The sequence below is a fragment of the Eumetopias jubatus genome, unplaced genomic scaffold (assembly GCF_037043125.1).
Source record: "Eumetopias jubatus isolate StellerSeaLion01/CBP00866 unplaced genomic scaffold, mEumJub1_p1.0 scaffold_10, whole genome shotgun sequence".
Classification (NCBI taxonomy): Eukaryota; Metazoa; Chordata; class Mammalia; order Carnivora; family Otariidae; genus Eumetopias; species Eumetopias jubatus.
The window spans coordinates 76,886,968-76,911,552 of record NW_028274816.1 but is presented as its reverse complement, the minus strand read 5'-3'; the positions used below and the strand labels follow the sequence as shown (position 1 = coordinate 76,911,552).

At 48.2% G+C, this 24,585-nt stretch overlaps 1 protein-coding gene across 6 annotated transcripts in view; it reads right to left on the bottom strand.

Moving 5' to 3' along the window:
• Positions 1–24,585, bottom strand: part of PIK3R6 (phosphoinositide-3-kinase regulatory subunit 6) — a 58,231-nt gene that overhangs the window by 23,313 nt on the left and 10,333 nt on the right. For 4 of the 6 annotated variants that reach the window (XR_003612536.2, XM_028124932.2, XM_028124927.2 and 1 more), the window contains 7 exons: positions 13,203–13,304; positions 5,334–5,417; positions 4,812–4,903; positions 4,051–4,119; positions 3,452–3,584; positions 3,225–3,294; positions 2,035–2,218 (listed from right to left, as the gene is read on the bottom strand). Coding sequence is in view for 5 of the 6 variants with exons in the window: in XM_028124932.2 (XP_027980733.2) it covers positions 2,035–2,218; positions 3,225–3,294; positions 3,452–3,584; positions 4,051–4,119; positions 4,812–4,903; positions 5,334–5,417; positions 13,203–13,215 (645 nt within the window). In the remaining variant the exon portion in view is untranslated. Of the gene's footprint in view, positions 1–2,034; positions 2,219–3,224; positions 3,295–3,451; positions 3,585–4,050; positions 4,120–4,811; positions 4,908–5,333; positions 5,418–13,202; positions 13,305–24,585 lie in introns of all 6 variants that reach the window. The other 2 variants (XM_028124930.2, XM_028124931.2) reach the window with 2 other exon arrangements.

The window sequence follows — 24,585 nt, the reverse complement described above, 5'->3', positions numbered from 1 at the left end:
CATACTATACATTTTACTTATCTTGTTTATTATCACACACACAGAACAAGAAAGGGAAAGAGATACACTATAATATAAACTGCCCGAGGACAGGAATTTTTATCTGGATCCCAGCACCTACAGCGAACAATGGTTCAGCAAACATAGTGGGTGCTCGGTAAATATTTAATGTGTTTATAAATTAAGCAACAAGATGAAATGGATCCTATGGCCCCTTCCAACTCTGATTCATATATTCCTCTAATTGCCTTATTTATTCATTCTGCAAATATTTATTGGAGCCCTAGCTGTTCAGAATGACCTGCTCTCCCTTAATCGGGAAGTCAGGACCCTGCTCAGCAGACCCCTAGCACAGAACAGAGGTGGGCCTGCTGATGTCCTTGTTAGAACCCTGCATCCTCTAAGCTAAAAGATGGGATTCTTTGGCGGTGGGTGAGGGTGAGGGAAGACAGCCAGAGGACATAATCCAGGGCACTTGCTCTCAGAGGGTCTTATAGGCCAGAAACAATCACCAGAGCTGCTGGGAGGTGGTGGGGGCTGCAGGAGACAAACTCCTCCCCCCCGCACCTTTCTGAGACCCGTGCCCGTTGCGGGGAGAAGGGACAGGAACCCCATCTGGGGCCATAGGTGTCTGGGCTGAAACCAACATGGGGCTTAGGTATGAGTTGGGGACCTTCCACAGGTCCCAGCAACAGCAAAGGCATGGGATTCTGAAGGCACGAAGGGCTCTTTGAGAGCGAAGGAATGATGGAAAACAATCATCATGGTTTCAGGAGGGACCTAGCCATACATAAAAGTCACCGTCAAAGGAAGTGTCCAAGATGCTGGGCTCAGAGCATGGATGGAGGGTTCCAGGTGGAGAATGGCAAGAGGGACAGGGCCGCATCCGATGCATCTTGATGCGCAAAGCAGGGTCTGAGGCAGGGCTGGATGAAGGACTGATACCCCTTCCTGGGGCAGGACAAGCGGGGGATAGCTGAGCCCCCAAGGGCGCCCCCCCTCCTGGTGCCTGTCCCTCCCATAGCAGCAACCCCACAGTCCCGAGCTCGGAACCTTAGCCACGATCCCAGCCAGCTGCCCCAGAGGACCGGAGCCTTTCCCCTCAAAAAGGTCGCCTCCCACGGTGCAGGACGCACAGCCCCAGGTGGCATCCTTCCCCTCTAAGAAGCCCCGCACCTGCTACCACCCTTGGCCGGAGCATCTCTAACCTACTGGAGCCTTGGCTGTGTACAAGGGCCCAGGCTGAGTCAGAGAGAGAAATTAGGAAGTAAGCAGGTGAGCGTGAGAAATGAATGAAATGCCCACAACAGGAACGGGGGACTAGTTAAGTAAATAACAGCACTTTCATAGGTGAGAATATGGTGCAGCCATTAGGGGTACATATTTTCCAAGGAAAACGTTTCCATGTGGCGTATTTCCAGTGGCACGGGGGAATCAGAATTATATAAAGGCACATACGCGTGCAGTATATAAAAACTGTATACAGAGTTTGGTATCTCCTTTTGTTAAAAAAGCACTGGTCGGGGAGTGGGGCTGGGAGGCGGTGGAACATAGGTTTGAAGTCAGAGAGACAGATCTGGGTTCAAATCCCGACTCAGTCCCTTTGTATCTGTGTGACCGTGGGTAGGTTAGCAACCCCTCTGTGCCCATTTTGATAATTATATCCATTTCACAACGTTGTTAAGATGTGGTGAGAATTTTTAAATGCGATACCTGCGAAGTGTTTAGCGCTGTGCCCGGAACAGAGCAGACGTTCAGTCAACAGCAACTATGATGATGAGCATCGTCAGTGTGATTCAGCAAACAGACCACAATGTTCATTGCTACTATGTCTGGGTGGGGGGTGTGAGGAATTTTTGTTTCCTCTTTGGGCTTACGTGCATTTCCCTCCCCCCCCCCCACCCGGATCTTCCTCCGTGAGTGTGTACTCATTTTTGATTGAGGGCAAAGCGGTATGAAAATAGAAGAAGCGGGAGCATGAGTCGGAGCGCCGGCGTGGGCTACAGCCAAGGAGGGCTGGGGCAGGGCAGTTACCTTCAGCTTCCTCTGCAGGGCACTTGCATGGCAGGCGTCCCCAAGCACAGCCTGCAGGGTGTGGGAGACCACGTGGCGCATGCAGGCCTCCGGGGTCTGCTGCGCCTGGGCCGCCTGGATCTCCAGCAGCAGGGCGCTGCACACGGAGGGAGATACCAACTCAGGATCCACGAAGAGGAACACTCTGAGGGCAGGGGGTGGGGGGTGGGGGGGCTGGTGAGGATGACTACCAGGAGAGGAGCCCCTGGGTGGGCACCCTCAGAGCCTCATAGCCCCCAAGTGTTTTGCTTCTCCAAAAACAGGAGCCTCGAATGCGAAAGTCTAGGAGGGGAATGGCGATAGGGAGCGGTGGGGACTGGGGCAAATCAGAGCAGGCAGGAACAGCTCGTCCCTGTTGGGGCAGGGGGAGAGGGAGGGCTAGTCTAGAGTCCAGGTAAGCCCCATCCTAAATCCTGCTCCCTCCCCTAGCTCCGGGGCCCACTGATGACATCAGCCTCCAGGAGGGACCCTAAATCCTTCCTGCCCAAATTGAGCTCTGGACCATGAGTGAGCCCCATCTCCTCCCATTGCCCGATCACACCCAAAAGCCAGCCTCCCGCACCTGCTCCCCCTCTCCGCTGCCAGCTCCTCTGGGTCCCTCCACCTCCCTGCACCCTCCGTGAACACCGCCTCAAGCTGCCCCTTCCGGTGCTAGCTCCTGCAGGGCGGGAGGCACGGCACCCCAACTCCATCAGCCCCTCTTCCCAACACGACAAGTGGACATTGGCTCAATCTTGCGTAAAGGGCGAGGCACACACAGATGAAAGGCCCAGATCCCATGGTGTGCTTGTGGCCTGAGCTATAAATACCCCAGAGCCACCTCTGGCTGCCTGGCTGGCTGATGCTGCATCACGGCCAAGGGCGGCATGGAGGTGGGACCACAGAACTCCAGAGTGGCTCAGGGCTCATGTCACCTTCTGCACGGGAGCAGGATGGCTCGGAAGCCCAGCCCAACAAGAAAGACCTACCCTGCTTCGGGTGATCTCCGGAGAAGGCAGGCCCCGCCCACCCTTGAAAATACACCCCACTGCTGGACACATGTCATGCATGGGAAGCTCTGCTAGGGTTCCTCTCCACCCCGCCTGGTCCCCCTCAGTGAGCAGTCACGTATGGACGGGACAGAAGGCAGCAGCCTTCCCGGGGCCACTCACCTCTCCTGGTAGGGGTACATCTCACTTGTCAGGTTCTGTTCGGCAATGACCAGCCTTTGGTACAGTGTCCCTGCAAAGCAGACCACCTCAGCCAACCAGCCCCTGGTCCCTGAGCCCCATTCCTCACCTTCCTCGGAAGGTGCCGGGACTTTAAGGCTCCAGGGACCTTGGAGAAAGAGCAAGACGATGACGCGCTGCAGCTGGGACTTGGCTGAGACGGCTCTTACCTGGGACAGCTGTCTCTGTTTTCAGCCTGATGGCGCAGTCCAAGGCTACTGTGCAGTAGGGGGCGGGCAGGGTTAGCAGCCTCGTGCAAAAGTTGTAGGTTCTCCGGTACAGCTCCTCCGTGATGCCGGTGGCCTGGGTGGGAGGGGGGAGTCGGGTGCCCGGAGCCCAGCCCCAACCTGTCCCCGGATTCCAGTGGCCCCTGATGCTCTTCACGCCCGTCATGTCCCTCGCTGCCCACCCCCACCCCCTGTGACTATACTCAGCTCCTGGTTCCTGTTCTCAAGACATTTTCTCCGTGGCTTGTCCCTTCCCTGTGCAGGGGTCAGCGATGGCCCCCAGTGCACATAGGAGCAATCCTGAGGACCTCATTCTGGCAGTCGAGGCCCTCGTGCATTCTGTGAACTGCTTTCCCCACTTCCCCTCCGTCTATTAGGGAGAGGGCGCCGCTAGGGGGGAGAAGCCAGTTTGGGGCTTCCAAGAGTTCTAGGCTCACCCAAGGCAGAGACCGGGTGTCCTCTGAGGGAGAGGACAGTGTCTGGCCCTGGGACTTGTGGGGTTCCACGACCCACCCCCCCCCCGACCCTCAGCCCCAGCTCACCTTAGTGAGCACGTACAGGAGGGTATGCAGCAGGGGAATGATGACATGCCGGAGGTCTTCGCTTTCTGCCTAGAAAACAGGAGACCGCGGGGCATTTACTGGGCTGGGGCTCGATGGGGGCTCCCCACATCCTAGCAGGATGCAGCTTGGGGGGGTGGGGGGTGGGCAGGAGATGGGGTGGAAGGCAAGCGTCCCATCACACCAAGGGGTGGGAAAAGGGCACAGCCTGCCCCGGTAGGGGAGGGGTGTGTGGGGAGGGAGCACAGGGGTGGGAGCCGGCTGGGAGAGCCTGGGGGGCGTGGGGCATCCACTCAGGGCAGGAGCTCGTGCCAAGCGGCAAGCCAGCCGCCCCCGCCCCCAACACGGAGGTGCCTTGAGTGCAGCATCTCCCGAACGATTGCAACGCAGAGCATGGGGTGGTGTGGGGGATACTTTTGGGTGGTACAAGAACAATTTTGAAACATTTTTAATAGGTCTGCATTTATGTTTATCAGCGTTTTCTGTTCCTGCAAGTGGGGGCTTTCCATGTATTGGAACGGTACAGAGGTTTTGAAATATGCAAAGTCAGGTGAAACCATGGGAGTTAACGTAAAGAAAATATCCCTTATAGAAGTACAGGAGGGAGACAGAGCTGCTGAAAATCACGCAGGCGGGCCACAAGGGACCAGAGTTCGGGGGATGCGGCACTGATGGGACTGAGGCCCCGCCTCTCTCTCCCTCCTCCCCCCACCCCCCTGCCTCCCCGCAGCCTGAGAACCCACCTTTTCCAGTTCTCTGAGCAGAATGCGGACCAGCACCGGACTCTTACCAGGATCTCGCTCGACCTTCTTGTGCAGGGACCATCTCCACATGCCTGGCTAGGACAGAGGGGAGCCCAGCACACAGGCGGGGCAGAGGGCTCTCAGAGGGGACCCCCCGACCCCGAGCAGGACCCTGAGCCCTAGAGCCCCACACCATGACTCTGACCAGCCACAGATCCGACCCCTCCGCCGGGCGCCTGGCTCTGGGGGCACAAGGGTGGGCTTGTCACACGTGGGGGAATTCTGCTCCGCTACCCATCGAGGACAGCGAATTCTCACGGCGGAAAGGATGGGGACTGTGGAACATCAGTGGGGCAGAGTGGGCGGGTGGCTTATGGGCTGGCTATGTTTGCAGCTCAGCACCTCGGGCCACGTTTCTGGAAGTTGTACGGGCTCAGAGGGCCAAGAGGAATTCTGCTCGCACGGGGAGCTGGGGAGATGGTGGGGAAAGAGCGGGCGCAGAGGTCGCCTGCTGGCTCTTACCTTGGTTGTTCTGCAGGGCTGGGGCCTGGCTGCTGAGCTCCCGGAGCACTGCCTGCACACTCCGCTGGAGGTCCAGCTCCACATCTGGGCAGCAGGGGTGGGATGGAGGGCGCCCTGAGGCCAGGAGCTTTGGAGCTCAGCGCCCCTGGCCTCACCCTTGCCCCTACCCCTTCTCTCCCTGAGACCATCTTTCGCCCCCTTCTATAAGCCCTACGAGGTGCACCAAAGTGAGCTGCTTAGAGCGGGCAGCCCGCACACGGGTCTGCAAGAGAGCCTTTCAATCAGCATCTCTGTGTTCTCTGTAAAACCCACGTTCCCCCAAAGCGCCGTGGCACACAGGGCGATTTTAGGGACCACTCACGTGGTCCTAAAACCTGAAAAATTATGCACTTTTTAAAATGTGTGTTCGAAAAAAATATAATGTGTTCCTAAGTTTCAAGTCAATTTCACGTCAGATCAGTGCTGGGACAGGAGGTGACAGACTGTCCCCTCATCAAACTCAGCTCAGGCTCCGCTAAGCCAACTTCCCCTCCAGACGCCGGCCTCGGCCCCGGTTCTGTCTCCTGCCCGCCTGGCCCAGTTTGAGCAGAACGTTGTCGGCCGGAATCCAGACGCCCCGTGTCTCCTCGGACTGATTTCCCACCCGCCGACCCCCTCTCGCGGTCCGTGGGCTTGTAACTCCCCAGGTTTGTGTCATTTGGGACTGAGCCCCATCTCTGTCCCCTGGTGTGATAGTCTAGAATAAAGTTTCCTGAGCCATTGGAACCAGGGTCACGGGATTGTTCTTTCTTCAACTGTGGTCCATTGACGTGGCAAAGCGTGAGCGTGGTACAAGGATGAGCCACTGACATCGGGAAGCATGGGAGCAGGGAGGAGGCCCCTGGCCCATCTCGCACTGCAGGGAGGTTAGCTGGCCAGGGTTGGGGGGGCGGCTCGGGGCTGTGCACCAGGCTCCCGGCCACTGTGCACTCCTCCTCCAAGACTGGGACACCCTCCAGGCACCTGACTTCAGCTCAGGGCTCCCCAACCGCCCTGCTGAGCCTTTCTTGGTCACAGCTCAGTCGAACGCATTTCCATGAGCTCTTCGACTCTTTCTCCTTCCCTCGGAGCTGGATGTCAGTCAGCACCCTCTCCGTATCCCGCCCCTGGGCTGTGTCCCCACCTCAATCCCTGCACGGCCACCCCGTTGTGAAGTCTGTTTCTTGGAGCCTCCAGACTAAAAACAGGAAGCATGAGAGACACTTCCTGCACCATAAATTCCTCTTTATGACCGGCTTTCACCAAGCATTTGTCTTCATAGGCAAGCGTGCCTTTTTTGGTCGTCAGACAATACGAACCACATGCCTCGGGGGTTCCTCTTTTGCTGGGTTGTCAGGAAACTTACAAAGCGGGGTCCCCAGCCCCCAAAACCCAGCTCATCTCCAGGGACAGGGACGCCTCCTCTCTGCTCCTTTTTGGTGCTCCTGCTTTATGTTCTACTAAACCTATATCTTAAGTCCCTCACATTCCTTTGGAAGCAGGCAAGATAGAGATCACACATTTTAAAGAATCAGCAGGTAGACTGTGTCTAGCCAAGGCGCTGGTGCTCAGGGACCGGCCCCTCCGGGGCTCTGGCGTGAGCTCGGCTAAGTCTGAAACCCCCACCTTTCTCCTGCCGCTCACTTGGTCCCCCTGGACCTCACCAAGGTCTGTTCCCGAGTCTCCCCGAGGCTGAGAGCGGGCACCTCTTCCAACCCAAGTTTCTCCACCCGCCACTCTGCTGGGCAGTGCAGCATTCCCCTGCCCCCACAATGGCAAAGAAATCTTTAAGGCTGGTCGCAAGTTATCTTTCCATCTACCTGTCTCCACCTTGCACGGAGATTTAAGGAGTTAACGCAGGCGGAGTTATCAAAACATTATGTTACGTCTACTTTCTTCTTTCCTCCTCCCTTCCTTCCTTCTGCCCTCCCTCCCTCCCCAGCCGCCGGGCCACGGACAGCACAGACTTAGAGCTATGATAAACGGGATCCCCTCCCCACCCCCTCACTAGAAGGGCAGCCAAGCTTTTGTCTTCTGAGCCCTGGGTTCCCCTGCCTTGCACAGGGAGTCAAGCTTTTATGTCTCAGAGAAAAATAGAGAAGTTGCCAGTGGCCCCAGGAGACAGCCCCAAATAAAGTTATGTTTTCGAAAGTCTGGGCAGCCGGAACAAACGCTCAGGCTTTGGGCCACATCTGGCTTGCAGACATGTTTTGTTTGGGCTTGTAGAGTGTCTTGGAAAAAAAAAAAAATCGAGTCAGCTGCCAACATGTACAAATCAGGAGATTTTGCATGAAAGTTTGGGTTCCTGGCACCTCTTGAAAGTCTGTTGACACCAGGAGTGCATTCTTCGCACATGTGGCAATCCACGGGGTTGGGGAGGGGGGCTCCCCCTTGAGACGGGCACAGCTACTCTGGTCCTTCACAGTGCCCCCGCTCCTTGTTTTGCTCATCGACACCCTGTACCCGGCCCCTTGGGTTTGAGACCCCGGGCTATGGGACCGAGATAACCGAGCTGGATTGTCTCAAAGGGATGGGGATGAAGGCTGCTGGTTTTAGCTACTGAGGACAGTGGCAACCCGAGGTGGGAGGCTGGGGTCCCCGGGACCGTGAGCGCCCAAGGGTTATGGGGACCTGGGGAATGAGAAGGACTAGGGCTGGCTGGGACACAGCCTCCCAGGGGTGGGGGTGGGCAGGGGTCTCAGCTGAAGGCAGGTGAGTACTACACTCTGCGCCTGAGGGGCACTGCTGTGGTCTCCTCGGTCACCTTTCCCAGCGCACAAGAATGTCTCCAAAGGAACCCCCTCTCGCCCTATGGACTGTGCAGACCTGGCCAACCTGTTCGGGGAGGGGGGTGGGCTGTAGCTACGTGGACTGAAGACCACGGCCTCTTCCCATCACGAAGACTTTGTAACGCCTGGGCTTACAAGATCACAAAGATGGGGGAAGGACCCCAAGCGACTGACACTGGAATTTGTACTGACCTTGGAAAACGAGGGCTTGAAGCTGGATTTGATTTGATTAAGCAAAAGGAAGGGGATATTTCTTGTGCCTCGAGCGTCTCAGGATTGTTCATATACGACATGCTTGTCTCTATGATTCCTGACTCAGAACAGCCAATAAATAAATGACATTCATAATGATTATCTTCCCCTCCATCCAGGAATGTGGGATATTACTATCAGGCATCACATTACTATTAATAACTAACATTTAAATAGCACATAAAAGGCATACACACAGAGTCTTACAGAGGTGTGGCAAGACGATGTTGTGTGTTGGGCGCCTGGGTGGCTCAGTTGGTTAAGCGTCTGCCTTCGGCTCTGGTCGGGATCCCGGGGTCCTGGGATGGAGCCCCGCATCGGGCTCCCTGCTCAGCATGGAGTCTGCTTCTCTCTCTCCCTCTGCACCTCCCCCTGCTTGTGCTCTCTCTCTCACAGATAAATAAATAAAATCTTTAAAAAAAGTCCTCTGCATTATCCTCCACCTCTCTCTTCCCGTTCCTTGGTGAGCTGGTGTTGGAGAAGACAGTGCCACAAGCGGGAAGGAGCCTCAGTCCCTAAAGGACTGGAGCCTGGACTGGATGGTGTAGTGGGTGAGACATAAGTATCTGTTGTGCTAATCCACTGACATCGGGGTCATTGTTACAGCAGCTAGACTTCTCTGACAGACTCGCGGACGCGCCAAGAGTGTTCTGGAATCTTATCTCATTGGATTCTGAGCAAAGCCCTGGGAGTTTGGCAGCGCAAATACTGTTCTGCCTGTTTTGTTTCGTAGATTCCAAATCAAGAGCTCTTACTCTTGCCCCATATTGCCTCTCCAAACACAGAAGTCACACGCCGAGGGACCTCGGAGGCTCTCGTCCCATTTGATAGCTGGGCGAATGAGGCTCAGAGGGGAGAGGTGATTTGTGTAAGGCTACAGAGCTGTTGGAACAGGGCTTTCTCTTTGGCAGATGCTCTTCCTCTAAAGCTTCACCCTTATATGTGCCCTTATATTCACCTGCTTACCCGGAAAAGGGAGAAGAACACATGTCCATCTATGTGGGTCTGGGCTTTGAATGCCAAGAGCCAATGCCCCACACAAAGTTGCCCGGAAAAAGAGTCCCAGCTCTCAAGGTAGTGCAAGGTCCAGTCTTCAATTTCAGGCCATTTGCCTCTATAGTAGCACTTGGTCATTCCAGCTCTGTGTTGCCCTGTGATCCCAGAAGGAACCAGATCTCTCCCAAACATCCTGGTAGAATGTTTGCCTTTTCCCTCCTTCCCCATCTTGGCTGCACGGGAGAATCACCCGGAAAGCTTTAAAAAGCACTAATGTACAGCCCACCCCAAACCAGTTTAAATCAGATCTTTGAAAGTAGGGACTAATAATGTTTTTTTTTTCTTTTAATAGCTCCCCAGTACACTCTAATGGGTAGTTAGGGTGAGAATTACTGTCTTAGGTGATAAGCTGAGTTCTGGACAATTAACCTGTTGGTCAAGGAAGGAGTCAGGTGCCAAAACACTCAGAGTTCACAGAGGCCAATCATCCCTACGTTAAGGATGAAGGTCACAGGGTCAGAATGGCTCCTCCCTGGCTGTCACAGTGGTGGGAGGAAATTCAAAGAATATAATTGGAGAAAGTTTGATTTTTGTTTGTTGCTGTTTCTTAGCTTGTTTTGCAATAGGTACGGCATTCATCCAGAAATGTGACCCTGGGAGCTAGGAAGCAGACACTAGGCCTCTAAGTCTCTTGGGGTCCAGCCATGACATGAATAAAATCTTCTCAGATTTTTCTATTCCTACTTGGTTAATTGGTTAGTTCTATGTGTCACCTTGACTGGGTCACAGGGTGCCCAGACATTTGATCAAACACCCTTCTGGGCATCTCTGGGAGGGTGATTTTGGATGAAGTGAATGTTTAAATCACTAGACTGAGTCGACAGATTGTTCTCCCTAATGTGGGTGGGCCTCGTCTAATCAGTAGAAGGCCTGCATAGAACAAAAGGCTGACACCGCCGCACCCCCTCCCCCCTGCCCCAAGTAATAGGGAATTCCTCCTGCTTGACTGCCTTCCAGCTGGGACATTGGTTTTTTTTTTCCTGCCTTTGGACTTGGAACTACACCATCAGCTCTCCTGGATCTCCAGCTTGCCAACTGCAGACCTTGGGACTTGACAGCCTTCATAATAATGTGAGCCAATTCCTTATAATAAATCTCATTCTACATATGTGTATGCAGTAGGATACCCTTCCTAACACACCCACAGAGGACCATGGCATCAGAATGGGGAAGGCTGATAGACTAATCAAACTTAGTGCTTCCTCAGCCTTCTTCAGCCAGGGAGTGGAATTGGGAGGTGGACATGTCCATCCAGACGCAAGGGTTACAGGGACGCTCAGGTCGTTTGGTATCCACAAAATTCTTACCAAAGAGGTTGAATTTGTAATTCCCAAAGGATGTTCCCCTCAAACTAGAGTGTTGAAAAGAATCGTCCTTTTCTACTTTCTGGATATCAACCATCCGAATCAGCACCCCCTCCCTGGGATGGAAATGGAAATTTACCAATAAACTCTTTCCGGTCTGTTCTCTTTTAAAATCACTATAAAATCACTAACCCCAGGTCCCGTTTCCTCATGCCAGGTGAGCCATTAAGCAACTGAGAGGAACACGGTTGGTCTATGTGTGTTCCGATTCAGACTTGGGACTCCCGAGGTAGGTTAGCTCTGCACAGATGGATGTCACTTAGTACACTGGTTTCCATTTCAGAGGATGACCTTTCTCTGACCTTGACATGTTGACCATCTGGACCTCGCGGACTGCCCTTCCAACCAGGACCGAGGGCTTCTCTTGGAATCTCCCGGTGCATAGACAGCTGTCTCGGCATCTCAGCTGCTCACTGAAATCTGGGCTCAGCACCCGGATGCACCATAAGCTGGAGTCACGTGGCTCACGCTTTTCTTCCACCCCATGCTCGATCCCCCTTACCGCCATGTGGAACAAAGGTTCAAAGTGCTCTAAAAATGTTTGCAGTCTTGGCCCTGTTTGCAGGGATGGCTAAGTAACAATAGTGTTGGTACCTTTGCAACATTGCCCTTTTGTATCCCTTAAAATAAATATCTTACTTTTCAGGGGTCCTTCTTCTTAACTCTAGAATGACAGAACCCCTTAGGGCTACAGGAAGGTGGGAAGTTATAAACATTTGTAATTTGGGGAGACAGCCCGTACAACTGCTGCTCTGATCATGATGGGAAAACTCCCCTTCAGAGCTCCCAGGGCAAGCTTCCTAAATTTGGGACGTTTCCTTCTGCCCATTTGATTCGGGTGGGTGGGGGGGTCATCTGTCACATCTTTGGTGGTGGATATCTGTTGGTTCTTCTGCCCAGCAATCCTCCCTGCTCTCTGTTGTCTTGGTGAGACTGTGGCCTAGGTGCCCTGCTTTGCCTTGGCCTTGGAGTGGGCACAGGACCGAGCTGGCCAATGGACTCTCTCTCCCTCTAGGCAAACCTTGTGCAGGTGACGGCCAGCAGGGAAGAACACGTGGAGCACTCTCTGAGGTCACTGTCCACCTCTTCCTGTCCTGGTGGTGGGTCCACTCTGTTCCCTGCCCTTACTGGTGCCTGAGGCTTCACTTTTCCTTCAGTGCTTGGCCACTCTTTATTTTTGACAATTAAACTAGCCCTATGGGTTTCTACTGCTTGTATCCAGAGAAACTCTATTGGCACACCTCTCTTCCTAAAACAGCATGGCATGCGTCTATTATTACAATTAAAGTTGGGGCAAAGTAAATTGGTTTTGAAATATTTAAATTTTCACAGGGCTGGCTCCACCACCATCCTCCTGGTGCAAACCCCAGCTGGTTAAAGACAACCCAGAATATCTCAACACCAGGATTCACGGACTTGCCTGATTCCGATGGAGCTTCTTCTGGTGGGGTGAAGCACTATGACGGTGGGCGTAAGGAGTTTGTGGAAAGAATGCGTGTCTTAGGGATGGTAACCTGGTAGCTGCACCGGCCCCGGATGTGCCCTCCCCTTCCCTGGGATCGGGGTCTTCAAGGGCATTAGAGTCAAGCCTCGTGAGGAGTCCTGTGGGACTTCCTGGGTGACCACTAGGTGATACACATCTTGAGGGAAGGGTCATCTCTCCTTGCTGTCCCAGGTTGATAGAACATGAAGGGTTTGGGAAATGAGCTAGACCTTGGTTCTGATCTTTGCTCTGCCACTTCTTACTAGCTGTGTAGCTTTGAGCAAATTACCTAACCTCTCTGAGCCTCTGTTTCCCTTTTAGTAAAACGAGGACAATTACATTGATACTGTACCTCACAAATCCTTCTGATGAATGCACAGGGCAATCCTCAGTGAAATCATTAAGGGCATAGGGCTGGAGCTGGATTGTGGGGGTCAAATCCTGGTTTGACTATACAGTATCAATGTATGGCCTTGTAAGTAATACCTGTCCCCTCTGGGTCTCGCTTTCTCCTTCTGAGAAATGGGAGCAATGATTACTGCTATCTCATGGGGTCCTTATGAAGACTAAATGAGTTAATATTTGTCAATTGCTTTTATCACTACTTGATAAAGTATAAGCACTAGAGAGGTTTTTGTTAAATAAATGCAAGCATTTGGTGACAGATCTTGGCTATTATTGTCATTATCCCCAATGTCCAGCTCAGTGACCTGCAAGCAGCTGGGGCTCATACAAGTGTGTGGATGTCCACTTCTCAAGATGTTCTCACATTTGGACAGCTGAGTTGGGGGTCGGGGCGAAGGTGAAGGTGGTCCTGCCTGCCCTGGGGGCCTTCTCACCTGCAAGGGAGGCCTACCCTGCGATGCAGCCAGGGGCACTGGACCCCTCTGCCCCCAATCATACTGACCTGAGCTCTCCATGGGAACCTGGGGTATGTGTGAGGAGGATGTGGTTGTCTCAGACAGCAGAATGGAAAGTAAAGTGGTTGTTTTTCCGCACAGAGGTGGTTCTGCAAAATAAAAGGCAGTTAGTGTAAGTGGTGGGAAGGTACAGAAAGTATATTTGGGGGAATGGAGAGGCTCCTAGGGGACCTAGGCTTCTAGTGCGTTAGAGGAAAGCCTAGATTTATTTAAGAAATTCTTCTATGGTTCTGGCTACGTGCCGGGTGCTCTTCTAAACACTTAAAGACAATCAACTTTTTAATATTCATATTAACCTTATAATGTAGGTACTATCTTCTCCCCCATTCTATGGATGGGGAAATTGAAGTACGGAGAGGTTAAATAATGATTCAAGGTCAAAGAGCTGGTGAGTAAAGGAATGAGCACTGAACTCAGACTATCTGGCTCTCAAATGCACGCCCTTAGTCATGACCCCTGGCTGCCCGACCATGATCCCAGTCGGAGGGACCCCCAAAGCCTGCTTCCCAGAGCAATAAACTCCACAACTGAAAAGCAGAGGAACTATGAACAAATCCAAGAATAAGTGAATAAAACTATGCCTGAGAAAGCTAATTGAGAGAGAGAGAGAGAGAGAGAGAGAGAGAGAGAGAGAACAATAAGAAAATATCAGGAATGGTAAATGTCATATATACTCAATGGAATAAAATATAACGTACTCTGAATAATTGTAGCCTATTGATAATCATAGAAATGAATATTAAAATGTGATATACCATTGGCAATGATTTAAAACGATAACATACATGCATACCATATATTTACACATATATGATATGTGATATATGTTTATTTGTAGCAAAAAAAAATATGAACTCTCTATCTCACACATGGTTTTCTAGGGAAATAAAAATGACACAAAAGGCTCCAGAAGAGTTAGCAAAACTGCTCATGTTAGTGAGCAGTGAAGAAATAAAGAAAGCTGTCAAAGAATTAGTTCTTAAAAAATGATATATGTCAGGGCACCTGGGCAGCTCAACTGGTTAAGTGTCCCACTCTTGGTTTCGGCTCGGGTCATGATCTCAGGGTCGTGAGATCAAGCCCCGCATCAGGCTCTGCGCTCAGTGTGGAGTCTGCTTGAGATTCTCTTCCTCTCTCTCTCTCTCTCTCTCTCTCTCTCTCTACCCCCCGCTCCTCCCCCACTCATACACACGCTCTCTCTCTAAAATAAACAAATAAATCTCTTTAAAAACAGGTGATTTATGTCTCAGATGGTTCCTCTGAGAAGCTCTCTCAAACCAGTGAAGAAAAAAACGTTAAGCTATTTCAACTGTTCAAAAGCATAGAGAAAGAAGGAAAGATTCTCTGAAAAAGTCAACTTATCCTTGATAGCAAAATCTAATAAAGATCATTTAAAAAATAGATGAAGCACTCCACACTCACTGGGACAGCTATTTAAAAAAAACAACAGACAAAAGAAATCAGACCTGTGCGTTGCTGGTTGGAATTTAAAATGGTGCAGTTGTGGTGGAAAAGAGTACAGTGACTCCTCAAAAAGTTAAACATAGATTTACCACAGGACCGAGAAATTCCACTCCTAGGTAAATACCCAAAAGAACTGAAAATAAGGACTCTAACAGATACTTGCATATTGATGTTCATAGCAGCATTATTCAAAATGGCCCCAAATTGGAAATACTCCAAATGTCCATCAACAGTTGAATGGATAAACAAAATGTGGTATATCCATACAAAAGAAAATTATTCAATCTTAAAATGGAATGAACTTTGGACACATGCTACCACATAGATGAGCCTTGAAAACATCATGCTAAGTGAAATAAGTCAGGCCAAAAGGACAAATATTATTTGACTCTATTTACGCAGGGCACTTACAATAGGCAGATTCACAAAGACAGAAAGTGTAAACAGAGGTGCCCAGGGGCTGTGGGGCAGGAGGAATGGGGAATTATTACTCAGTGGGTACAGAGATGATGAAAAAGTTCTGAAAATGGACAGTGGTGATTGTGCAATGTTGCGAATGCACTTAGTGACACTGAATTTGTGCACTTTAAAATGGTTAAAATGGAAAATTTTATGATATTTTGCCACAATAAGAAATTAAATATTAAAAGTATAAAACAAATATCACTGATAGAATTCAATGAATTAAAATTATAATGTATTCTGAATAATTCCAGATGATTGATAATCATAGAAAGGAATATTAAAATGTGATATGCCATTGGCAGAGATTAGAAAAGATAAAAACAACAACTGTTGCTGAAGATACGGAAAAATTTGCGCTGTACTCAACTGGTGAGAGCGGAAATTTTCTGGAGGGTAGTTGGGCAATAACATCAAAATTCAAAATGTGTCTACTTTTTGTCCAAGCAACTCCACTATTAGGAATTTCTCCTAAGGAAATAATTGGATGAGTGCATAAGGAAAGTATATAACAATGTCCATTGAAATATTGTTTAAAAAGGGAGAAAAACAGAAGAAACTCAAAGGCCCAATGACAGAGCGTCAACTAAGCAAATAATAGTTACTTGTGCAATGGAATACTAAGCAGACATAAAAATGATACATTTATTGAATTTAAAAGATTTTCAGAAGTATTCATTTTAAGCACTAGGTAACAAAACAATTAACACCTTTCTAACACATTAATTTTAAAAAGTATATTTCTAAATTTGCTCAGATGCATTGTAAAAAGCCAGGAAAAACTGAACATCAAAACTTGACATTGGAGGACGTCCTGGTTCTAGTTAACACGGAGTAAGTAATTCTTGGCTGTAACTCTCCCACTCAATACAACTAAAAACTCTGGACGGTATGCAGGGAACGGCTGTCTGAGGCTTCTGAAAAGTAAATGGTATCAGGCAGAATGGGGAAGAAAACCAGAACGTGAACAATCTGACAATGAGTTTTCTGCACGTCCCCCCTCCCCATTATACCCTGGCCTGGACACAAAGACAGCCTGAAACTCACAAGTGCACACTTAGGGCAGACAGAAAGAGCTAGAAGAAAAGCCTCTCTTTCTGGTCTGAGGATCAAAAAAAGGGTCCCCAAAGGATTGGAGAGATGGGGGAATTTACTTTTTCTTTTGCAATTCCTCCTTCCATATCCCGCAGGCAATCTTGTAATAACAATAGCAGCGACGGTGATGGCACCGGAGGCCATGCAGGTGCCTAAAATTCTGAAAAAGGGAAATTCTTCCCTCTGACTAGAGGAACTATAGTTCCAAGGGCATGGGAAGAATCCTTAATGCTTTCTTCCCTCTATCAGAGGAACAAAAGCCAAAAATAACAAACAGAAGATGAATAATAATGTGGCAGACCTGAATAAAAACATATCAATAGTTATAGTAAATCTAAATAGTCTAAACACACCAATTAAAAGACATAGACTGTCAGTATTTTAAAAAACCAGAACCAACTCTATGCTGTTTACAATAAATTTACTTCAAATATAATGCCATAGGTAAGCAAAAGAACAGAAAAAAATATATACTACTTGAATATTAATCAAAAGAATGCTGAAGTAGCTGTATTAGTATGAGACAAAGTAGATTTCAAAGCAAGGACTTTTGCCAGGAATAAGCTTCTTATTGCTTTTCATAATGACAAGAGAGTCAATTCATGAAGAAGCTATAACAATCCTAAACATGTATGCACCTAAAAACAGGGCTTCAAAATACACAAAGGAAAAACTAATAAAACTAAATTACAAGTAGGCAAATCCACAGTTACAGTTGGAGATTTTAACAGTTCTTTCTCAGTGACTGATAGGACCAGCAGATGGAAAATCAGGAAAGACATGGAAAAACTGAATAATACTATCAACCAACTGAATTTAACAGGCAATCATTGAACACTACACACAACAATAGCAGAATACGAATTCTTTTCAAGTGTGCATGAAACATTCACCAAGATAGACAATACTCTTGGTTATAAAACAAACCTTAACAAATTTAAAATAACTGAATTATACAAAGTAGGTTTGCGGATTATAATGAAATTAAACTTGAAATCAGTAACATAAAGATAATTAGAAAATCTCCAAATGTTGGGATATTAAGCAACACATTTCTAAATAATCCATCGGCCCCAACAATAAAGTAAGTGGGTAAACACTTCCCAACTCATTTTAGGAGTCTAACACTCTCCTGATATCAAAACCAGACAAAGAGAGTACAAGAAAAGAAAATAGACCAATATCCCTTATAAACATATATGAAAAAAATTCTGAGCAAAATATTAGCAAACTAAAACCAGCAATATATAAAAAGAATAATGTATAACAACTTGATGGGGTTTATTCCAGGGATCCAAGACTGGTTCAATGTTTGAAAGTTGATCAGTGTAATCCATTATATTAAAGACTAAAAAAGAAAAAACAGTATGTTCCTATTAATTGATGCAGTAAAAACATTTGACAAATTTTAACATTCATGATAAAAACTTAGAATAAATTAGGAATATAAGGGAACTTCATTAATCTGATAAAGGGCCTACACCAAAAGGCCTCCCAACTAACATACATAGTAGCAAAAAACCCTGAATATTTCCCCTCAAAGTTTAGGAAAAGGCAAGGACATTCACTCTCACCACTTCTATTCCACAAATCAACATAATGTTGGAAGCCAGTGTAGTAAGACAAAGAAAAAAAGTAGAAAAAGAAAGGAAAAGAGGTATACAGCTCAGAAAGGAAGAAATAAAACTATTTGCAAATAATACAACCCTATTCACAGCTAACAGGTGTACATAGAAAAATCCCTCAGAATCTACCAAAAAAATCTCCTAGAACTAATAAGTGAGTTTGCCAGGATCACAGGATATATTGTCAGCATACAACACCAGACATATTTGTATATGCTGAAAATGAACAACTGGAAACCAAAATTTAAAACACAATGCCATTTAAAATAGCTCCAAAAGAAAAAAAAGAGACAGAGAAATACTTTACAAAAAGAGAGAAATAAAGCTAACAAAACATGTATAGGATCTGTCCAATGAAAACCACAAAATGCTGATGAAAGAAAGCAAGGAACACCGAAATAAATGGAGACACACACTGTTTATGATCTGGAAGACCCAACATAGTTGAGATGTCAATTCTCCCCAATTGGTTTATAGATTTAATAAAATTCCAATAAAAATATCAGATTTCTTTTGTAGCTTGAAGATAAGCAGATTCTAAAATTTCTTTTTTCTTTTTTTTTCAAGATTTTATTTATCTATTTGAGAGAGAGAGAGAGAGCACATGAGAGGGGGGAGGGTCAGAGGGAGAAGCAGACTCCCTGATTAGCAGGGAGCCCGATGTGGGACTCGATCCCGGGACTCCAGGATCATGACCTGAGCCGAAGGCAGTCGCTTAACCAACTGAGCCACCCAGGCGCCCAGATTCTAAAATTTCTAAGAACTGAAAGAGCCAAAAAAATTTTGAAAAAAAAATTGCGGACTCATCTCCCTATTTTAAGAACAACTATAAAATTATTAGTGAAGGACTAGACACAGATCCAAGGAACAGAATAGAGTGTCCAGGAATAGACCCACATTGAAACAGCCAACTGATTTTTTACAAAGTTGCAAAGACAAGTCAATGAGGAAGGATATGTCTTTCCAACAAACGGTCTGGAACAATCAATCAATCATCAATATGCAAAAAAACCAAAGTACCTCAACCTAAATCCCACATCTCAAAGCAAAGTGAACTTAAAATGTATCACAGATCTGAATGTAAAAGGTAAAACTATAAAAGGTTTAGAAGAAAACATAGGGAAAAGTCTTTGAGACCTTGGGTTAGAGAGAATTCTTAGATATGATACCAAGAGCACGATCCATAAAGGAAAAAATTGATAAATTGGACTTTGCCAAAATTGAAAACTTTGGCTTTGCAAAAAGTAGCTTTAAGAAAATGAAAAGACAAAGTACAGACTTGGAGAAAATAGTTTCAAATCACATATCTGACAAAGAACTTGTATCCATGACATATAAAGAACTCTCAAAACTCAACAGTAAGGAAACAAATAATATCCCCAAACAATATCCCCAAGCAGGAAAAATATTTGTTTAAACAGTTCATCCAAAAAGATATGTGGATGGCAAGTAAGCACAAGAAAAAAAAAAAAAATGCATGTTATTTGTCATCAGGGAAATGCAGATTAAAACCGGGAGATACCACCATACAACCATCAGAATGCCCAAAATTTAGTGGTGACAATACAAAATGCTGGAGAGGATCGGGGAGAACAGGAATGTTCACACATTACTGGTGGGAATGCAAAATAGCACTACCATTTTGGAAAACAGTCTGGCAATGTCTCATAAAGTTAAACATCGCTTACTATGTGATCCTGAAATCCCAGTCCTAACGACTTCCTGCAGAAGAATGACAATTTCACACAAAAACCTGTTCATGGGTAGGTATAGCAGCTCTGTTCATAACGGCCCCAAACTGGAAACAACCTAATGCCTTCAAGGGTGAAAGGACAAGCGAACTGATACATTCCTACCGTGGGATACTTGCTGATACAAAGAGAGGAACTATTGTTATATACAACAACATGTGTGACTCTCATGCTGAGTAAAAGAAGCCAGGTTCAAATGGTTACATGCTGTATGTTTCCATTTATAGGACATTCTAGAAAAGGAATTTTTAAAACTTGTGCATGTTTTATAAATTCTAAAAGCAAACAAGCCTCTACATCCGATGACCAATTTATGAAAAATACAGAATACGCGGACGCATACTACCAGGATGCAAAAACCAGACTCTGAGAACCTCTGCAGGACACACACCCTGTTCTCTCTTAACAAATTAATTGCAAGGAAGATGGGGTGGCGGTGAGAACACACATGGAAATGAATGGTGTTGGGTGGGGGGTGGCTAGGAATTCACAGGGGCTGAAGAGACTTTAATCAACCAAGACGATGTGTGTATCTTGTTTAGATCCCAATTCAAACTATTACAAAAACTACCACACAGAGGCAAGTGGGAATGTAAACACTACAGAGATTTGCGGGGAGGGAGATCATAGTATTGTAGTTACGTTTGAAAAGAAAGAAAGAAAGAGCTGCTATCTTTTTGAAAGGTAAACTTTTCATTTTGAGATCATGGCAGATTCACCTGCAATGGTAAGAAGAGATCTCACGTACGCTTCACCCGGTCTGCTCAGTGATAGCATCTCGTGAAACCACAGGACGGTATCATAACCAGGACATCGACATCAAACCTCCTTATTCAGACTTGCCCAGTTTACCTGTATCTTCTGTCCCTTTATACTCTGCGTGTGTGTGTGCACATGCGCATGATATCACTTACCCATAGACACTGGGATCACAGATAATTTTCATTGTAATGCTTTTCTACATCTTCTGACTTCCTAATACGATGTCTGGCTTTATTTTTATTATGGAACAGATGGTGCCCAAGAGCGAGCTAACATATATGTACGTTGTGAAGCCTAACAATAAAATGGACACCTGTGAGCCCACCACCCAACTTAGGAAGACTGCCATCATGTTGCCCTGTGTGTGTTAACTTAAAAGCACGGTAACTTAAAAACGAAAAACCACAATAGAACTGTTAAAATAATTTCCCTTCTCTCCCTTCCTGGGCACTGGTGGGGCTCGTCACTGCCTCTCAGAGCTACAGCCTCCCCCTTGGTGAGATGGGTGCCCCAAAGCGCCAGGTAGGATGTCAAACTGCTTCGTGACAAAATTTCAAAAAAGGGCTGGTTGTAGAGATGAAGGACCCAAAACTCTGCCAAAGAGGAATGCGTTGAGCATTCATGCTGCTCATTCTTTCCGAAAAGGCTCCGTGGTGTGTTTTTGTGGGTGAGACTAGACATTGAAATCTGCAGGAATTGTGAAAACGCAAACCTGAAGATCCAACCATGGATGAGAGTGTGTGGCTGACCCTGGGGTGTCCCCAGTCTGGGGGGAGGGGCTGGAAATGGCAACGTGGGGTGGTCTGAGCCACTGCACGGTGGGGACAGGACAGACCCTGACTCCAGACCCAGTGATGCGGGGAGGCCAAGAGAAAATTCCCAAGTGGGACCCAAGACGTTGGATTCCCAGGTCCCCCTCTACTAGCTGTGGTTAAGAATGATCATGATAGGGACGACTGGGGGGCTCAGTTGGTTAAGCACCTGCCTTCGGCTCCGGTCATGATTCCAGGGTCCTGGGATCGAGCCCCGCATCGGGCTCCCTGCCCAGCAGGAAGCCTGCTTCTCCCTCTCCCACTCCCCCTGCTTGTGTTCCCTCTCTCACTATCTCTCTGTCAAATAAATAAATAAAATCTTAAAAAAAAAAAAAGAATGATCATGATAATCTCTGCCCGATGCATGGGGACCAAGCTACCATTGTCACCTCTTGCTCAGATCATGGCCGTTCCCTCAGTAAGTCCCCCTGTATCCACTCCCTACAACCCAGTCCTTGATTAAAGCCCACCAAAGGCTTCTCTTAGATCTCAGAATAACTCCCCACTCCTCACCCTGCCTAAATCTTGCCTCATCTTTCTCCAGTGCAGCTCTCCAGCTTCAGGTCCTTCCCCTCTCCCTCTGGCTCACCAGGCTCTCACCTCATGGCTCATTGTGCTACTCACACTTCCCAGACCTGCCTCAGGACCTTTGCACGCCTCTGCCTGGAACACCTCTCTGCACAGCGACACTCCTTCTCAATATTCAGGTCTCGTTTTAAATGTCATCTCCTTAGAGAGGCCTTTCCTGGTCAATCTATCTAAAATAACCCCCCACCCACCCTCCCCAGGTGATACTCTAGCACACTCTTTTATTTTATTCATAGCATTTATCAGTATCAAAGTTTTCCTGTCTCATGATTAATTTTCTCGGCTACTCTTTAGAGCAGTGAGCTCCACAAACACTGGGCTCTCCTGTGTCTATTCACCACAGCACATCTAGCACCTCGGGCAGTGCTAGCGCCCCGTAGATGATGAAGAAACATCCTGCAGAACAAAGGTGAAGTATCTTGCCAAAAATCACATGGCTAATGAACGATGAAACCGGGGCTAGAGCTCAATCTCAACTGAGGGTGTGAAGTCACAGCCACCTCCCTTGCCCTCTGCACTCCTTCTTCTCCTACCTCCAAACCTTGCAGGGCACCCTCTGCCCTAGTAAAAATGAAATGAACACACAGGTAAGCGTCTGTCCAGGTGGAATCGGCAGATATGGAATATTGAGCATGCTCGAAGGAAAAGAAATCACAAAGAGATATATTAAAAGAGGTGCTTGCTCCAGGATTCGTGGTGCAAAACTGGGGCTCTTCTGGGCTGATCTTTAACTGAAAATAAAAATTGTAAGAAGCGTAAACAACCAAGGTCGGAAAGCCTCCTTATCCATTTTTCTCTTCATTCATTTGCTCACTCATTCATTCACCAAACATTTCCTCAGTACGAACATATACTTGCACAGGTGCCGGAGATGCTCTGTGCTCACCCCCCTTTACTCCTCTGCAGGGGACCTCTGTAATCTATTTCCTGTCCTTTGGGGCTGTTGACCATAAGGCAGCGGGGGAGCCCTCAGGGGACAAGCTTGCACCCAGACAGGAAATGGAAGTGAACAGCACCCAGGTCATACTCAAAATGCATCATCACCTCTGTCTTCAATTCACGATGACACACATTTCTTAGGAAATGAAGCTTGCCCGTTTTAGCACCGAAACAGGTCTCCGAACGTTTTCTCGATGACTCTCAGGGGGGCTCGTTGCATGTTGTTAGCACGCCGAAGATTTCAAGGGCTGTCTGCAGAGGACGGCAGCCTCCATCCTACCCTGAATGTCTGCTCAGAGGGGATGTTTCTTTCTAATTCCAACCAAGGCTCCCCTGTGTTGGCAGCAACCGTGTCTCGGCCATCTCTGCTCTTCCAGAAGGCTGGGAAGCCAGGTAAGCACGTGGGATTGTCTTGTAGGTAAAATACAAAAACAAAGCCTGAGGAAAACAGATCCAGGAAAAGAGCAGGAAGCTTCCATCCACAGACGTGGAACCTCTAGTTGGGCAGCTCAGAGGCCCCGCGGCTCTCTTCTTAGTTCCTGGCAGAGTTCCGAGTGACTGACATTGCTGAGCGAATGAAAGAGCATCTGTGGAACACGGTCCAGTCCGGGCGGCCAAAATTGGGCAAGGGCGTGGGAGTTCAGACATGAATGAGGGAGACGCGGTCCTTGCCCTTCGAACTGGGGGCCCTGACTTTTTAAGGACTTCTTAAGGATGGCATTGTAGCCCTAGCTGCCTCGCTCCTGGCCCGAGATCAGCACACTGACACTCTCACGGACCCATGTCCGCAACACGCCCGACAAAGAACCCATTTCACAGATTCACACCGGGGCCCCGGTGACATGCTCTGCCTAGTGGATTGATAAAACGCACCTTTGGAAGAACCACCACGCCAACAGTAAATCGAAAAGGTTCAAACTGCTCTACAGTGAAAAGCCAGCATCCTCACCCCTCGTCTGGGCCATCGCCGCCACCCCCGACCCCAGAAGAAGCGAGAGCTTCAGAAGATCTGAATCTGCGGCCAACTCTTAAAAAGTCGTATTTCACATAAAAATCCAGATTCCCAGCTTTTACATAAAAGGAATAACGGGGAGATGTGGCAAGACAGGGCCCCCCGTTCCACACGGCAACAACCTGCAGGCATGCCCAGCCTGTGGGGAGGGCCAGAGGCGCAGCTGTTCCCTGGTGCCCAGGAGCTTGTCTGCGGCATCGTTCAGGCCCCGGCGGGGCCCCTGGAGGCAGACATGAGCTATGCTGTGTCTCCAGTCCTAATGCTCCAAGAGCAGCTAATAAAGAATGGCTTTTGTGGGGCCACCTGGGTGGCTCAGTTGGTTAAGCGTCTGACTCTTGGTTTCAGCGCAGGTCATGAGCTCATGGGTCATGGGCTCGAGCCCCAAGTCGGGCTCCATATTCAGTGGGGAGTCTGCTAGGGATTCTCTCTCCTCTCCCTCTGCCCCTCCCCCTGCCCTCGTTCTCGCTCTCAAATAAATAAATAAATCTTAAAAGAAAAAAAAAAAAAGAGGGTGCCCGGGTGGCTCAGTTGGTTAAGCAACTGTTTTTAGCTCAGGTCATGATCCCCGGGTCCTGGGATCGAGTCCCGCATCGGGCTCCTTGCTCTGCAGGGAATCTGCTTCTCCCTCTCCCTCTGCCTGCCACTCCCCCTGCTTGTGCTCTCTCTCTCTCTCTGTCAAATAAATAAATAAAATCTTTAAAAAAAAAAAAAGAAGAATGGCTTTTGTGAGCTGGGCGCTGGGGTTGCCAACGGTGCCCATGTGAGTCAGTCAACAAACACCCACGGGGTGCTTCTCCACTTCTCTAGGCACCATGTATAGAGTCCCATTTGTGGATGGACTGGTTGCTTCTGCTAGAATG